Consider the following 18,667-nt stretch of genomic DNA (forward strand, 5'->3'; position numbering starts at 1 on the left):
TCTTTCTCTCTTTCTTCCTCTCTTTTCTCCGTCTCTTTCTTTCTCTCTCTGTGTGTGTTTGTGTGTACCTGGCTGCGTTGCTGATTGAAAAGCTCGGTGATGTCCCCCCCGTGAATAAAACTCAGTCAACAAACAGTGACCAATCACACTTAGGAGCCCGGTATTGATCTGTGCACACGCTCCTCTCTCCACTCTCTCACTCTTTTTACTCTCACTCTCTCTTTCTATCTATCGCTCTGTGTATGCGGCCGACGTACGAACCAAATGACATTGTTTTGCAGCAGCAGTAGTAGTAGTAGTAGAAGTAGTAGTAGTAGTAGTAGTAGTCGTATGAGAGTAGATTTAAAAATGTAACAGTTCGGTTCAGTTTCTATTAGTCCTGGTTTAGCCCCAATTTGGCCCTGGTTTAGTCCTATTTTGGTTCTGGTTTGGGTTTATTGGTTTGGTCCGGGTTTGGTCCTGATTTAGTACTGGTTTAGCAACCTGGTTTGGTCTTAGTATCAATAATGTTGAAGTATCAATAATGTTGAATTCTTTCATCTATTTTCATACATAAGTTGCATTGATTATAAGGTGCATTAAGTGAAACAAACGGACGACACTTGAGACTGATCCCTTAGCCCAGGCGTCCACAATCCATTGACAGATGTGAATGTGGGTGGATAATTTAAGTTTGTTTTTTTTCTCTTCGAGGAAAAATCAAATATACATTGATAATAAAGTGTTTAATGCAGCTTTGGGCACATTTGTTTACATTTTACAGAGACAAAACTTAAAACCACATGACTAATTTGCATAAACTATAAGCACTGAAAAAAACAGCTCAACAGCTGCTTGTGCGCTGACGTGGTTCAGCTTCTGTTGGACTAAAGAACATGACTCAGTGGAATATGAGTGTTCTCTCTGTGACAGAGGATGTGCTGCTGATGCTGAGTCTGTTCTGTGCTTCTATCGAGTTGAAGATGTTTCATGTGAAATTTTTTAGAGATTATAAATCTGCAGGTCATACACATCGTCCATATATATATATATATGTATATGTATATATATATATATATATATATATATATGTGCAGTTATCCTCAGTTTAGATGTCAAAAGGGTTTTGTGGCTCTGGCTCTTTGAGTATTTTAGGTTGCTGCCCCCTGGTTTACACAAACGCCAGGTTTAAATCGTAGCCTCCTAGTGTTGTGGCGGTGAATTACTCTGCAGCGCATAGACCTCAACGCAACCCATAAATCAAAAATGAAGAAGAAGCAAAACTATACTTCGCCCTTAAAGAGGAGGCGAGAGTGGGCGTTTCTACTTAGGAGGAGGATGGTTTTGTCACGCGTGCACAACATTTGAAAAGGACAAACACTGTATTTGTCTTTCTTTGGACAATCCTCTATACAACCTATGCTGTATAATGTAACAGAGTTCATCATTGTGGACTCTGGAGTGACTGGAGAGTGCACAGCTCAGTTTGGTATTTTTAAGTTAAACACAGATATAGGCTCACGCAGAGGTGACTTTTAGCATATACAGAGAACAACAAGTCAACTACAAGACTGATTTGCCTTCAAGAAACATCATATTTAAGACAGATATCCCACGAGGAGTGAGGTTTGAACCCACAAGGACTAGAATCTACTGGATCTTAAGACTTTCCAGCAACATCCGTTCATAAATGTTTGTAACAGAGAAAATTATAAAATTTAAAGTAAATATTGGTGCTTTATGTAAGTATTGTGGTGTAGGTTACCTAGATATGCTATTGCTTTGCTTGGAATATCCCACAATAAGGCTTTAATCCGATCTATCTTGCAGTTATTCGCAGCATTATCCACTCGTTCATGTTTTTCTTGCTAAAACTTTTTGTACGATTTGTTTTAATATAAGTGACAATTACCCACTCCATTGTTCTGTCTGTCTCTTTAACGAGCCTTTAGTGAATGATCCAAATGAACATGTGATTTAGTTGGAGCGCAGTGCATTCTGGGAAATCGAATCAAGCCGCTTCCCGTCGGTGGGCGTCATTTTATTATGAAGAGACGGGCAAATGAACAAATGAAGTTATTGTTAAGATGATGAGGAATTGTTATAAATCAAGTTCAATGGAGCCAAATGAAGCAAATGTGTTTAGTCTTATGTCTGTTTGAAGAGCCTCATTCACTTTATAGTCGAAACTCATAATAGAAACTGAATTATTTTGACTTATACATACATTTACACACGTTTTTACTAGTGCTGTGAAGAGATTAACAAAATTGAGAGATTAATTAATTATGATCTGTAAATAATTCATCTAATTAATCTCTTTTTTTTAATCTTACCTAAAAATTGCAGAGTAAAGCCTCAATTTTTTTCAACAATAGTTTCCATTCATTTAAATTCATTATAACATTATTGTGGCAGATCAAAAGGCTGATATAGAACAAAAAAAGTGACTTTATAAAATTTATTGTTTAACAAACTTTAACAGATGCAGTCATTTACATTCTGCTGTGTTCGTTTGTCAAACTCTAAATAATTTGAAAATACAAATAAAATAAATCAGGTTAGAGCCCTGCACCCGCGGGACCCGACGCAAAACAGTGCAGTGCAGGACACATTCTGAAAGCTCACGATGCGGGAGCGGGCGGGTGAGACGATAAACTCCAGTGCCGCAAACTAAATATGAGTGTAAAGTAAAATTTGCAAATGATTCATGTTTTCCTCATACATCATTTGTGCTGGATATTTTATTTTGGCATTAATAAAAAATATTTTAAGCAGCCTGAATTTGCAGATGTGGTTTAATCTTACACACATTTTAGACAATTCCTTTCCGTTTCTCTGTGTTTGATAGAGCTTAAGAAAGCAAACGTCCACATGAAATTTTATTAATCGATTGTCGGGAGAATTAACAATCAATTTTCGACTAATTTTTAACATTTTTATATAATGAGTATCATCATTATTATGACTATTGCTAATCTGCATAAATAACTTAACTTTACAACATATAAACATAAACACTCTAGAGCCACATCAGCCCGTTTGACATTATCATGTGTTTAATGCAGTTTTGTGCAAGTCTCACAGAAATGAAACTTAAAACCACATGGCTAATTTGCATAAACTAAGCAGAGAAACGAAAAACGCTCTTGTGCTGCTGATGTGGTTCAGTTTCTGTCGGACTAAAGGACACGTCTCAGTGGAATATGAGTGTTCTTTCTGTGACAGAGGGATGTTGCTGCTGAAGGTGAGTCTGTTCTTTGTGTGTCGCGATGTTTTCAGAGAGCAGACGTGTGCAGGTTTATCGCAGATGCAGGCGGGAACGGGAATGACAAATTACAATTCTTTGCTGGAGCGATATAAAACAGATTTTATAATAAGGCAACTCGCGTACAGAAACAGTAAAGTTAGAGATTAAAAAATGAGATGAACGCGATTAAAAAACATAACGCGATAATCTGACACCCCTTCATCACAAAACGCACTTGGAGTTGTATTTTGTTTCATTTACACATGTTTAACACACAAATCCTGCATATTTAGGCTGAGTTTTTCTCTCAAATTGAAAACTATTCCACCTCGTGAAGTGCACTACTGAGTTTTTAAGCTCCACACACCTTCACTAGAATCATGTGGATAATTTCATCCCTGGAATTGCCAATCTCTGCTGAACTAAAGGTAAAATGTAGCTGTTAACTTAAACGATTTCATTTGGACAAGAACCGTTTGCATGTGATTGGTCCTGCGTCAATCAGAGGGCAGCGCTGTGGTTCCATCTATTTTGCTTTTATACGGAAGCGTTTTATGGAGCTAAATTATTCCCTGATTGCGGGAAAGATGGACTGGTGTGGGTAGTGTTGTGTTTTAGTTTTAGTTTTTCCTCGAGTGACGCAGAAAAAGAGGGAGCCACTGTCTGTGTGAATGTTCATGTGTGTTATCTTGAACAGGCCAGCGCCAAACGAACCAAAACAAACATGATGACACCAACAGACGTACTTTAGGCGATTTTAGCAAAAATACAGACTGTTAAGTTTGTGAAAAAAGTGCAGCAGGAAGCAGTTTGTGCATCTGTGGGCAGGTGAAATACATGTGTTTTTCTCTCAAATGGATTAAACTAAAGTTATATGTTCATGATATGCAGCTCACAATATGATCTTTATTGCAGTATTTAGTGGAGAGCAGAACTGTCAGTATTTTACTTTTACTAGGGATGGTACAAGATCTCGTGCCACAAGATTGTGCCCGCATGAGAAAAATTATCTTGTGTTTACATTTGGACTGGATAAAAAAGGGTTATGTGTTAGTGAGTCTCTTTAAAAAGTTCCAAAAAGCGGTACTAAAATGGAAACAAAAATATTGAAATCAAATAGATACGAAATTGTGAGGACAAAATTGGAAACTGCAGCCGAAAACAATAATTGAGCAGTATAAAGAAAGTTTGGAATGAGAAGAAACTTGTGACACCTGAACCATGAAACCATGAAACTTTTCTGAAGTCACTGGATGGATGGACAAAGCCTGGACTTCATTGACACTGAAATCATCCTGTCAGGATTCAGAAAGGCCGGAATAATTCTAACTGGAACTGATGCTGAGTCTGACGACAGCGACACAGAAGGGGAAGCGGCGCTCTGTTTACCTCCGGAGGTCGTGGAGTTGCTCAGAAGTAAATAAATAAGAAAACGAAAAAAACAACTATTTTCTTCATTATTTGTCTCCAAAACCAAACTTAAAAAACAGATAATGATTCGTTTTTTCAGTTTTCGATTTTGTGTTTAAATGAATAATGGAAAAAACGGATAAAGGCCGTTTCTCGTGACGTCAATGCCGGACTTTTGTACTGCATACAGACTGAACCAGGACTGATCCAGGTCCATGACCAAACCGGAACCAGACTGGGACTGAGAGCGGGACCAGACTGGAACCAGACCAGGACTAGACCGGGACCAGAGTAGGACCAAACCCGGACTCAGACCGAGACCAGACCGGAGGCTCACAGCCCACAGCTGGGTCGGAGCTTGAAGCTGAGGCTCGGACCCTTTACAGGCACAGAAGTCACGTAAACGGGTCGTTATCCGTTTTTTCCATTATTCATTTAAACACAAAATCGAAAACTGAAAAAACTAATTATCTGTTTTTCATTTTGGTTTTGGAGACAAATAATGAAGAAAACTGTTGTTTTTTCATTTCCTTATTTTTGGTTTTATATTGAAAAACAAATAAACGAATGACACACGGATTGTATAGTTTATCTGAAGAACTGTTCATATGTGACATTAACAGTCTGTTGAACTTGACTTTCAACATGAAATGCCTGTTCTTGGTCTCTGATTTTATAAAATAAATTTCCCCCCAAAAGTGCAATATATATAAGTTTTTTTCTTCTTCATTATGCATTTTTAGTCAAAAAAACCAAACAAAAAAACAGTAAATTTGATTATGTTAAACGTTACTTTTCCGGTGAAGGATCTGCTCGCTCTTGTCTCCATGTTTACTTTGCCTTGATGTTTCACAGGCACTAGGCCTAGTTACAGGTCGGATCTGCGCAGGGGCTGTCTCACCTTGTATTATACTGATTTAATTCTGCTTACATGCTTATATAATATCTGCATTCTCTTTCACTCACACACGGCTGATAACACTTACGCTGTATTCAGGGCAGGCCAAAGGTCACGTACGACCAGTTTAATTTCACATCTATATGGACCAAATCTGAAGAGAAGTGTAGGTGATATTATAAAGGATTATTAGAGATTAAGAGGATTTTTGTCATTATATTGATGAGTGCAGATGGCAATGGGACATAAAGGTTGCGGTCTATTGATACTTTGCATTGGCATCGTGCTGGAGCTGCTCTACATGTACGTCTATGGCGGAATGTTCAACAGTTTCTGTATTAGCAAAGGCTGTCAAATCCGTATTCATATTTATCCGTATCCATCTGAAAACTCCTGGGTTTTTAGGCGTTTGTTTAACAGTAAATATCAGCTGTTCTGTTGTAATTTCAGATACGTCAATTCTTTATTAAAAGTAAGCTCAGACTAAAGACTAAACTGACATCAGACAGAGCAATGCCCACAGTTAGTTTTGATGTCATCAGCTCCAAAGTTTCAATATATAAATCTAATATAAATAATCTAGCAGTGTTCTGGATGTTCTGCAGCGTCTCACAGCTCATGGAGATGTTATTTGGTCTGCCTGTAATGTCCCACAGTATGGCATTAAACTTATATACCTTTCACTTGATTATTTAGAGGTTTGTATTGCTTATACTTAGGGGTGTGCAAATATATCAAAATATTGATATATCGTATCATTTAATGTGATGATACAGTATCGATATCGTGGGCTCCTCTACAGATATATCACCAAGAGTATTTTTTGGTATATTTTACTAATTATTTTGTTACAGTGCTAGAGTTTTGTTGCTTGTTCAGAGGAAGGAAAGTCATTTTACATTTTCACTCTTTTAAATGATTAAAATGGGTGTTTTTCATATTCACTTTGCACAAGAAGTGGTTTAACAAAGACTTTTAATATCACAGCCATGATTTAGTCTTTATTTTTTATTGAACTGTATCGAACAGATTTGAAACATATTGTGCCAAAGATGTTCATTTTTGTCTTCTTATACTTTAACTTTAACTTCTTTTTAAAGACAATGCAGTAAAGTGTGTTTACCTTGTTGACATGTTTCGGCTGCTGGCTGCGAGCCATCTTCAGCACAAAAAGATAAAGCACAACAGGAAAACCTAAAATCCACCATATCAGACTCTGTAAAAGGAACAACCACATTATGGATCTGGACGGGGCTCGGGTCATTGGATCAGAAAACAACAAGTTCAAAACGCTGGATCAAGGAGGACGATGAAATCAGGAAACGAGGCACGGACAGTATGAACCGTGATGACGGAGCGTTCCTCCTTTCACACACCTGGGACACCCTCCTCCAGAGACTCTCCCCGGGCGACGGGAGGCGTGGTCAGTCTGAGCCACCTGCAGGTCCATCAGGTCTGACCACGCCCACAGGAAGTAACAACAGCTGATATACGACACGTCACCACCAACACCGAGGACACTTCTGAAGATATTGCTTGCAGCTGAAACATGTCAACAAGGTAAACACACTTTACTGCATTGTCTTTAAAAAGAACCCAAGAAGTTAATAAAACATATCGTATCGAATCGAAAGTGTACTGTATCGAGATATGTATTGTATTGGCAACTTCTTAATGATACCCAGCCCTATTTATAATTCAAGTCACAGATCTGACATGAAACCCGGCCTTATGGTATTATCTGCTTGTTTATGCTGATAGATGATAAGTTTAAAGCCACACTCTGGAACATTGTAGGGAAAGAAAGGACACAGAGTTACCAGGAGTGGGGTTTGAACCACGAGGACTTCTGTCCACTGGATCTTAAGTCCACACACCTTCACCACTCGGACCATCCTGGTGCTGAATTTGAAAAATGTTATAATGCACCTTCAGTAAATTATTAATGTTTAATCCACATTTATTTTTATCAACATTTTTATCTACATTTATTAATCTACATTTTAAGTACAGTAAGAGAATAGAAACAGGTACTCAAAAATCAAGATATCTGACTATTATTATGTACAGTGCAGCATCTGAGCAGAATAAACTGAATAATATCGAGCTTTATATTTATGATTTGACTCTGGGTGTTTCTAAAATCTAAGAGGACTTTTTAGTGGTTCGGTTTTACACTGTAGAGGCTCGTAGAACAGTTTGTATGGAGTATTGAAGAGCGTGCCAAGTGTTACTGTGAATAATACACAAGGGACAATAGAGGAGCCTGGCCCAGTGCCACAAGAGCACTCAGATCTGGACCAGGCTGAACCAGGACTGAAGTAGGGATGAACAAGAACTAAACCAGGACTAAAGCAAGACTGAACCAGGGCTGAACTAGGATTAAACCAGGACTGAACCAGGACTGAACTAGGACTGAACTAGGACTAAACCAGGGCTGAATCAGGGCTGAACCAGGGCTGAACAAGAACTAAACTAGGACTAAAGCCAGGCAGAACCAGAACTGAACCAGGACTAAAACAGGACTGAACAAGAAACTAAACCAGGACTGAAGCAGGACTGATCCAGGATTAAACCAGGACTGAACAAGGACCTAACTGAACCAGGACTAAACCAGGACTGAACCAGGGACACATAAGGTCACATCAGGAGGTACAGGAGGGTAAATGTTACCTGGTTCATGCCAGATTGATTTGTGTATCAGTCTGAATTTAATTCCACACTTTATCAATCTGGAACAGCTCTCGCTGAAAGAGAGACGACGACTATTTGAATCTGATCGGTTATAAAAGATCAGCAATTTCGGCAATTTCTGAACCATCTGCAGCTAAAATATTCACCCAATCGTCACACAAGTTGGCACACACATAACCGGGGTACACTGGATGTTACAGGTTTGAAACGGGGCAAGGTCACATGAAGGTCAAGGTAACCAAGGTCAAATATGCGTTTTTGGTCATAACTCGATCGAGCTCGAGCAACGGGAGTGAGTCTCAAAAATCTCAGAAAAATTATTATCTATTTATAATTCAACGCATTTGTATAGTAAAATATTAATAGTTTTCGAGCTAATCACTAATTATAACAGTTCCTTTCTCTTTCAATGTAGCCGTTAAAATTCTAATTGGAACAAAAATTATTTTCATTTCTTCTTTTTCTGGTGATACACAACACACTGATCTACAGTCACACAACTAACATATACACAACTCATGAACAGATTACATTTTGGTTACACACTAGTAAACACAGACATTCTCACACAAATGTTCATGGGCCTGTACAGATACACACATTGCATTGTGGATATAACGATCATGTAATATGGGCTGGGCTCCTCATGAACTGCTTCTGTGACTGATGCCTCATGGGGGACCAGGTTGCTTCTGATTGCGCTTGGTTTAGTTTCATTACTTGATTGAGTCTTTACACTGATATACTGCCATTGCGTTTGTCATCGTGTTTGTTCCCGACTTGGAAGTGGAGCACGCGGCGATGTTTAACTCAAGAGATTATGTGTTTGCGAGTTCGGAAATGCGGCGTTACGACGTGCAGCTAAAACCCCTGACTGTGGCGTCTGGCGCGCGCTGTGGCCTGGTTGTGCGGTGTCTCTAAAGTGGGGTTTATATTAAGCTCCGTGTGGGCAGTTTGGGGACACTTCTGATGAATGAGTTTAGCTCTCGACTTCTTTAACCTCCACACATCTGCACACACTCGCCCCGCATCACTGAATATATTAGTGTCTCTTTAAAGGGACCATGTTACGCTGTTTGCTGGTCTGTGTCATGATGTTGTTTCCTCGTTACAAACAGATCTGGAGTTGTGTTTTGTTTTATTCACACATGTTTAACACACAAATCCTGCATATTTACGCTGAAAACACTCTGTTCCGCCTCGTGATGTCGTGTACAGGAAGTGCTCCGGTTACATGCCGCCACTCCGACACCGACGTCCAGTTGTCGGAGTGGCGGCATTTACATTTTTTAACAAACGTGCCTGCATTTTTTTTTTTTTTTTCCTTGGTCGGAAAGGTTGGAGCACTTCATTATGCCATTCCAAGGTCATTTTTAAGTTACAGCGGCGCGTTTTTCAGGACAATACTGTCATGGACTAATGGCGTAGGAGGTGCAGTGTGGGCGGCATGGTTTAGTCCTGGTTATAGTCCTTTTTTTAGTCATGGTTTAGTCCTGGTTTAGTCCTTTTTTTAGTCATGGTTTAGTCCTGGTTATAGTCCTTTTTTTAGTCATGGTTTAGTCCTGGTTATAGTCCTTTTTTTAGTCATGGTTTAGTCCTGGTTATAGTCCTTTTTTTAGTCATGGTTTAGTCCTGGTTATAGTCCTTTTTTTTAGTCATGGTTTAGTCCTGGTTTAGTCCTGGTTTAGACCTGATTTTAGTCCCGATTTTAGTTCTGGTTTAGTCATGGTTTAGTCCTGGTTTAGTCCTTTTTTTAGTCATGGTTTAGTCCTGGTTATAGTCCTTTTTTTAGTCATGGTTTAGTCCTGGTTATAGTCCTTTTTTTTGTCATGGTTTAGTCCTGGTTTAGTCCTGGTTTAGACCTGATTTTAGTCCCGATTTTAGTTCTGGTTTAGTCATGGTTTAGTCCTGGTTTAGTCCTTTTTTTAGTCATGGTTTAGTCCTGGTTTAGTCCTTTTTTTAGTCATGGTTTAGTCCTGGTTATAGTCCTTTTTTTTGTCATGGTTTAGTCCTGGTTTAGTCCTGGTTTAGACCTGATTTTAGTCCCGATTTTAGTTCTGGTTTAGTCATGGTTTAGTCCTGGTTTAGTCCTGGTTTAGTCATGGTTTAGTCCTGGTTTAGTCCTGGTTTAGACCTGATTTTAGTCCCGATTTTAGTTCTGGTTTAGTCCTGGTTTAGTCCTGGTTTAGTCCTGGTTTTAGTCCTGGTTTGGACCCGATTTTAGACCTGGTTTAGACTTGGTTTTAGTCCTGGTTTGGACTTGGTTTTAGTCCTGGTTTAGACTTGGTTTTAGTCCTTTTTTTAATCATGGTTTAGTCCTGTTTAGTCCTGGTTTAGTCCTGGTTTAGACTTGGTTTTAGTCCTGATTTAGACTTGGTTTTATTCCTGGTTTAGACCTGGCTTTAGTCCTTTTTTTAGTCATGGTTTAGTCCTGTTAAGTCTTGGTTTAGTCCTGGTTTTAGTCCTGGTTTAGATCTGATTTTAGTCCCAATTTTAGTTCTGGTTTAGTCATGGTTTAGTCCTGGTTTATTCCTGGTTTTAGTCCTAGTTTACACTTAGTTTTAGTCCTGGTTTAGCCCTCGTTTTAGTCCTTTTTTTAGTCATTGTTTAGTCCTGCTTAGTCCCTGGTTTAGACCTGGTTTTAGTCCTGATTTTAGTCCTGGTTTAGACCTGATTTTAGTCCTGGTTTAGACCTGGTATAGTTTAGCTTTGGATACGTACACAGACTAATAATAAATAGTTCTGTCTGTTTTTGATTCTAACATGGCTTAAAGTTCCCAAGAGTCAAGTTAGCGTCGTAATTATTCACCACAACGACTTTATTCGTGCTTTTCACAACATTTAGAGGCCATACTGAAGTTTAATAGTAACGATATGAAATGAACAATGAAACGTTTAATAATCAGAACACACTCACTCACTCACGCATATATGAAGCAGCTTTTTTTTTTCTTTATACAAAACTAATTGTGACTAAATGTTTGTGTTTCAGTCTGAACTACAGCGGCATGTGCCTGGCGTCTGATGCCCAGTTCAGTGACTTCCTGGACGGGATGGGACCAGCGCAGTTCGTGGGCCGACAGACGCTGGCCACCACCTCCATGGGTAAGAGTTTAAAGGACACAAAACAAAAGAAAAAAAGAACAGCGAGCAAACGAGTGTGGAACAGCAACACAGTATTTAAAGGGAATAAGACATGTTAGCTCATTTCACCAAAACAATTATTTGTGTTTAGGATTTTTTAGGTTCCATAGCACAAGAAAATAGAGACTTTTAATTTTTTTTAATAATAAGGATTTTGAGCTCAGAAAAAGTTTATGATCTAAAACTAGGTAAAAATCGCCACAAAATCCAACACTTTTGCCTATTAAAAAATCCTTGACAAGACTTAAAGGTTGTATGGAGGATTCTTTTTTTAGTTTCAAATTATCAGTGAAAGTTTAAAATACCATTACAGAGACACAGCAGCCTTGTAATTATGATGATCCAAAAAAAAAAAAAGAATGAAAATCTATCAACTGTGGACGTAGTGAGGCCAGATAAACATCAGCCAATAGGTAACAAGGCTACCTCATTTTCTATTGGCTGTTAGGTTGTCAATCAATCTCCCTACGTTTCTAGTGTGACTGACTCGTCGGCGTGCGGGGATTATGCGGTTTATGCAGCGGTTCTTAGAGGCTTTTTCAAACTGCAGCTTTGTCGCAATTTGCACAAAAAGTTTGTTGCGACGGCGGACGAGAATCCACGACCAGTTCGCCGCGAAAGAAAGTCCGTTTTTGAGGTCGCTGAAAGAAGAAGAGAAGGGGAAAAGGAGCGAAGACAAACTGAGGTGATTCTTGGAGATTCCTTCCAGCGATTGTGCGACTAAAAATTCGCATTTGCTAAATTATTTCTTGACATGTTACTTCAACAGTAATTCTGAACATGCACGGGATGTAAACAAGCGTGATTTCTAGAGTAAAGAGACGGGAGGAGGTGTTTCTACTGAGGCTGTGGAGGAGGAAGGTGGTGTTACGCATGCACAATATTTGAAAAAGGACTGTCGCTGTATTTCTCTTCCCTTAAAAAATCCTCTATACAACCTTTAATAGACCTTTTAGTTGTGGGTAAATTCTTTGTGGACAGAATGTTTATCCTTTGTCGACCTTGTTGGGTGAAGATTTGGTGATGGGGCAGATTTATGAAGCTGGTGGAGAATACGTGAGACATTTCCACAGATATTTTGTCATAGAAAAGCATTAACGTGAGTGACGTTTACTAGGGTTAGACCTGGTTTAGTCCTGGTTTTAGTCCTGGTTTAGACCTGGTTTATTCCTGGTTTAGTCCTGGTTTAGACCTGGTTTTAGTCCTGACTTTAGTCCTGATTTTAGGCCTCAGTTTAGACCTGGTTTAGACCTGGTTTAGTCCTGGTTTAGACCTGGTTTTAGACCTGGATTATTTCTGATTTTAGTCCTGGTTTAGACCTGGTTGAGACCTGGTTTTAGTCCTGATTTTAGTCCTGGTTTAGTCCTGGTTTAGACCTGGTTTAGTCCTGGTTTAGACCTGGTTTAGACCTGGTTTTAGTCCTGATTTTAGTCCTGGTTTAGACCTGGTTTTAGTCCTGATTTTAGAACTGGTTTAGACCTGGTTTAGTCCTGGTTTTAGTCCAGTTTTAGTCCTGGTTTAGACCAGGTTTATTCCTGGTTTAGTCCTGGTTTAGACCTGGTTTTAGTCCTGATTTTAGTCCAGATTTTAGGCCTCAGTTTAGACCTGGTTTAGACCTGGTTTAGTCCTGGTTTAGTCCTGGTTTAGACCTGGTTCAGACCTGGTTTTAGTCCTGATTTTAGTCCTGGTTTAGTCCTGGTTTAGTCCTGGTTTAGACCTGGTTTAGACCTGGTTTTAGTCCTGATTTTAGTCCTGGTTTAGACCTGGTTTTAGTCCTGATTTTAGAACTGGTTTAGACCTGGTTTAGTCCTGGTTTTAGTCCAGTTTTAGTCCTGGTTTTAGACCTGGTTTATTCCTGGTTTAGTCCTGGTTTAGACCTGGTTTTAGTCCTGATTTTAGTCCTGGTTTAGACCTGGTTTTAGTCCTGATTTTAGAACTGGTTTAGACCTGGTTTAGTCCTGGTTTTAGTCCAGTTTTAGTCCTGGTTTTAGACCTGGTTTATTCCTGGTTTAGTCCTGGTTTAGACCTGGTTTTAGTCCTGATTTTAGTCCTGGTTTAGTCCTGGTTTAGACCTGGTTTAGACCTGGTTTAGACCTGGTTTAGTCCTGGTTTAGACCTGGTTTTAGACCTGGATTATTTCTGATTTTAGTCCTGGTTTTAGACCTGGTTGAGACCTGGTTTTTAGTCCTGATTTTAGTCCTGGTTTAGTCCTGGTTTAGACCTGGTTCAGACCCGGTTTTAGTCCTGATTTTAGTCCTGGTTTAGTCCTGGTTTAGACCTGGTTTAGTCCTGGTTTAGACCTGGTTTAGACCTGGTTTTAGTCCTGATTTTAGTCCTGGTTTAGACCTGGTTTTAGTCCTGATTTTAGAACTGGTTTAGACCTGGTTTAGTCCTGGTTTTAGTCCAGTTTTAGTCCTGGTTTAGACCTGGTTTATTCCTGGTTTAGTCCTGGTTTATTCCTGGTTTAGTCCTGGTTTAGAACTGGTTTTAGTCCTGATTTTAGCCCAGATTTTAGGCCTCAGTTTAGACCTGGTTTAGTCCTGGTTTAGACCTGGTTTAGTCCTGGTTTTAGTCCAGTTTTAGTCCTGGTTTAGACCTGGTTTGTTGGTTGAAGATTAGGTGATGGAACATATATTTTTATAGAAAAACATTGAAACCATAGAACTAAGATTAAAAAGTGCTTAATTACTTTGATTTCTTCATGTCATCTGCACAGAGCAAAGGATCATGGTCTATGTAGTTCTGTCTGTATTTTTGTTTTTTCTTGATCTATTTTGGTTATTTCGGTTATTGTTACATCCCCACTGACTTATTCGCCCACATGTGCTCCAGCGTACAGTGAGATCTGTCCTCCACCTCCCGTGTACTGTCCTTTCTGGCCCCGCGTTAAACTGGGTCAGTCCGGTCCCAGTCCGAGCTCGTCCTTGGCCTGGAAACGGCGAAACCAGCTGGACTTGACTCAAGCTCGGCCAATGTTTCGCCGTTACGTAAATACGAGCCAAAATAACTACACAAAACTGCAGATTCTGAGCCGCTTGTTCTTTCGCAGAGAGATCGAAAAGCAAACAAAAACTCCCGGGCTGATAACGCGGCTTTAATTCGGACTGGAGATTGTTTCAGATTTCAAAAACTTCAAAAATTGACTCTCGTGAGCTTCAAGACGTGTTATAATGTTGTTACTTCCTCCTCGTTCAAGTTCGAAATGCTCTGGTCCACCTCGTGATGTCATGAAGTGGTCGTCAGCCGATATTTTTATACCTTTTGTTCAGTAGAAATCGGCAATTCCAGGTGTGAAATCATCCAAATGATTCTAGTGAAGGTGTACGGAGTTTAAAAACACAGTGGAGCAGATTCTGTATTGACATCACAAGGTGGAGCGGAGGGTTTGAAATCTGTGTATCATTCGTTCGTTTGTTTTTCAAAATAAAAACGAAAATAAGAAAATGAAAACAACAACTACTTTCTTCGTTATTTGTCTCCAAAACGAAAAGGAAAAAAACAGATGATGATTAGTTTTTTCAGTTTTCAATTTTTTGTTTCAATGAAAAATGGAAAAAAAAAAAACAGATAACGGCATTTTCCAGTTAAACTGTGATGCTGAACTGAACCAGGTCTAAACCAGAACTAAACCAGGTCTAAACCAGAACTAAACCAAGACTAAACCAAGACTAAACCAGGTCTAAACCAGAACTAAACCAGGTCTAAACCAGGACTAAACCAGGACTAAACCAGGTCTAAACCAGGACTAAACCAGAACTAAACCAGGTCTAAACCAGGACTAAACCAGGTCTAAACCAGGACTAAACCAGGACTAAACCAGGTCTAAACCAGGTCTAAACCTAAAAGGTCTAAACCAGGACTAAACCAGGAACTAAACCAGGTCTAAACCAGAACTAAACCAGGTCTAAACCAGACTAAACCAGGACTAAACCAGGTCTAAACCAGACTAAACCAGGTCTAAACCAGGACTAAACCAGGACTAAAACCAGGTCTAAACCAGAACTAAACCAGGTCTAAACCAGGACTAAACCAGGTCTAAACCAGGACTAAACCAGGACTAAACCAGGTCTAAACCAGAACTAAACCAGGTCTAAACCAGAACTAAACCAGGACTAAACCAGGACTAAACCAGGAACTAAACCAGGTCTAAACCAGAACTAAACCAGGACTAAACCAGGTCTAAACCAGGACTAAACCAGGACTAAACCAGGTCTAAACCAGGTCTAAACCAGAACTAAATCAGGACTAAACCAGAACTAAACCAGAACTAAACCAGGACTAAACCAGGTCTAAACCAGAACTAAATCAGGACTAAACCAGGACTAAACCAGGTCTAAACCAGGACTAAACCAGGTCTAAACCAGGACTAAACCAGGTCTAAACCAGGACAAAAACCAGGACTAAATCAAAACTAAACCAGGACTACATCAGGACTTAACCAGGACTAAATCAGGACTAAAACCAGGACTAAACTAGGATTAAATCAGGACTAAATCAGGACTAAACCAGGACTAAATCAAGGACTAAACCAGGACAAAATCAGGACTTAACAAGGCTAAACCAGGACTGAACTGAAGTAGGACTAAACCAGGACCCAGGACTGAACCAGGACTAAACCAGGTCTAAACCAGAACTGAACCAGGACTGAACCAGGACTGAGTGTTGGGACGGGCCCAGAGGTGTGCCCGCATAGACCGTCAGGTGACTGCCGGCGAAAGGTCCGGCACAGAGCTGCACGGGGCTGAGCCGTCGCCCGATCGTGCTTTTTGGATGCCCTGCTCCACGAGCTCGGGGTTGTCCTTCTCTGTCTCAAATCAAGATTAGTTCAAGATTAGACCTGGTTTAGACCTGGTTTAGTCCTGTTTTAGTCCTGGTTCAGTCCGTATGCTGCGCAAAAGTTCAGCATCACAGTTTAAGTCAAGGAAATGGGAATTATCTGTTTTTTTCCATTTAAAAACAAAATCGAAAACTGAAAAAACGAATCGTTATCCTTTTTTTTTTTTTTTTCATTTTCGTTTTGGAGACAAATAATGAAGAAAATACGAACGAACGAATGATACACGCATTGTTTGAGAGTTTGAGAGAAGAACTCAGCCTAAATGTGCAGGTTTGTGTGTTAAACATGAATGAAACAAAACTTAACTCCAGGTCTGTTTGCGACGATTAAACAACATTATAACACTGATCAGAAAATAAAGTTATACCAGAATTTTACCCGAATTGTGCCTCCGTGTGTGTCTGACTCGTGTTCGCCCCCTGCAGGTGACGTGGAGATCGGTCTGATGGAGAGGAACGGCTCTCTGGAGGTGGAGGTGGTCCAAGCCCGAGGACTCACCATGAAACCTGGCTCCAAGTGTCCCCCAGGTGAGCAGCTCTGTGGCCTCGTGGTTTAAGTTTAACCTTTTTTACAGCAAATTTAAAGGTCCATTGTGGAACTTTTCTGGCGGATGGAGCCGTTCATTTGTCTGGAATGTTTCACAGTATAGTGTTAAACCTTTCTATCTTCACGGAGACCAAACCAGACCAAGTTACAGGTCAGAATGTTTGTTTTTCTAGGTATTTTTGAGCTTTAAAAAAACACTTGCAGTTGAATAAATGTAAGGTCAAGCTGTTTAATGTCACACTGTGGAACATTCCAGGCAGAGCAATGACATCTCCATAGGAAACAAGCAGATGAAAAAGTTACATAGTGCTGGTTTAATTCTGGTTTAGACCTGGTTTAGACCTGGTTTAGTCCTGGTTTAGTCCTGGTTTAGACCTGGTTTAGTCCTGGTTCAGCTCTGATTTAGACCTTGTTTAGTCCTGGTTTAGTCCTGGTTTAGACCTGGTTTAGTCCTGGTTCAGCTCTGATTTAGACCTAGTTCAGTCCTGGTTCAGTCCTGATTTAGTCTTGATTTTGTCCTGGTTTAGACCTGGTTTAGACCCGGTTCAGTCCTCAGTTCAGTCCTATTTCAGCTCTGGTTTAGTCCTAGTTTAGTCTTGGTTCAGCTCTGGTTTAGACCTGATTTAGACCTGGTTTAGTCCTGGTTTAGTCCTTGATTCAGTCCCGATTCAGTCCTCGATTCAGTCTTGGTTTAGACCTGGTTTAGACCTGGTTCAGTCCTGGTTTAGACCTGGTTTAGTCCTGGTTTAGTCCTGGTTTAGTCCTTGGTTCAGTCCCGATTCAGTCCTCGATTCAGTCTTGGTTTAGACCTGGTTTAGACCTGGTTTAATCCTGGTTTAGTCCTGGTTTAGTCCTGGTTTAGTCCTTGGTTCAGTCCCGATTCAGTCCTCGATTCAGTCTTGGTTTAGACCTGGTTTAGACCTGGTTTAGACCTGGTTCAGTCCTGGTTTAGTCCTTGGTTCAGTCCCGATTCAGTCCTCGATTCAGTCTTGGTTTAGACCTGGTTTAGACCTGGTTTAGTCCTGGTTTAGTCCTGGTTTAGTCCTGGTTTAGTCCTGGTTTAGTCCTTGGTTCAGTCCCGATTCAGTCCTCGATTCAGTCTTGGTTTAGACCTGGTTTTGTCCTGGTTCAGTCTTGATTTAGTCCTGGTTTAGCTCTGGTTTAGTCCTAGTTTAGTCCTGGTTCAGTCCATATACGGCACGGTTGAATAGGTCAAGCTGTTTAATGTCACACTGTGGAACATTCCAGGCAGAGCAATGACATCTCCATAGAAACAAGCAGATGAAAAAGTTACATAGTGCACCTTTTGAATATTTCTACCTCTATTATATCTATAATACCTCATTATATTGTGATACAGAGCTCAAAAGTTGTGTTCCAAGTCTGATTAAAAGTTCTGTGGCTCCTTCAGAACTATGTGGAACTATGTAAAGTTTGAACATCTTCAGGTTAACACAGAACATTTCCAGTTTTTACAATCCCTCAAAATGTTTACCACAAAATCACAGAGAAAAAAAGCGAATCAAAAGCGAATTACAGGTGTCAGCTTCCTGTTACATGCAGCTTTCTCCCGTCTCTATTGAACAAAAGGTAAAAGTCGAAAACTGTCGCTTCATGACATCACAAGGTGGAACAGAGCGTTTTGAGTTTTAGAAATGTAGACAGACTAATAATAAAGGATAACTTCCAAGTCCTAGTCCAACATCAGTCCTGGTTTGGTCCTGGTTTAGTCTTGGTTCAGTTCTGATTTAGACCTGGTTTGACATGGTTTAGTCCTGATTTAGACCTGGTTTAATCCTAGTTTAACCCTGGTTGTAGACCTGGTTCAGTCCTGGTTCAGTCCTTGGTTCAGTCCTGGTTCAGTCCTGGTTCAATCCTGGTTTAGTCCTGGTTCAGTATTGGTTTAGTC

The 18,667-nt window shown here is 40.0% G+C and overlaps 1 protein-coding gene across 1 annotated transcript in view; it reads left to right on the forward strand.

Annotated features, from left to right (window-relative positions):
- The window catches only part of rims4 (regulating synaptic membrane exocytosis 4), an 87,786-nt gene that overhangs the window by 47,200 nt on the left and 21,919 nt on the right, over positions 1–18,667 (forward strand). Inside the window, exons 3-4 of the mRNA XM_055160655.1 lie at positions 11,224–11,336; positions 16,638–16,739. Coding sequence (XP_055016630.1) covers positions 11,224–11,336; positions 16,638–16,739 — 215 coding nt within the window. The remainder of the gene's footprint in view (positions 1–11,223; positions 11,337–16,637; positions 16,740–18,667) is intronic.

This window comes from Boleophthalmus pectinirostris, unplaced genomic scaffold (genome assembly GCF_026225935.1).
Source record: "Boleophthalmus pectinirostris isolate CB_2022bp ecotype Guang Dong unplaced genomic scaffold, ASM2622593v1 HiC_scaffold_3, whole genome shotgun sequence".
NCBI classification, from domain to species: Eukaryota; Metazoa; Chordata; class Actinopteri; order Gobiiformes; family Gobiidae; genus Boleophthalmus; species Boleophthalmus pectinirostris.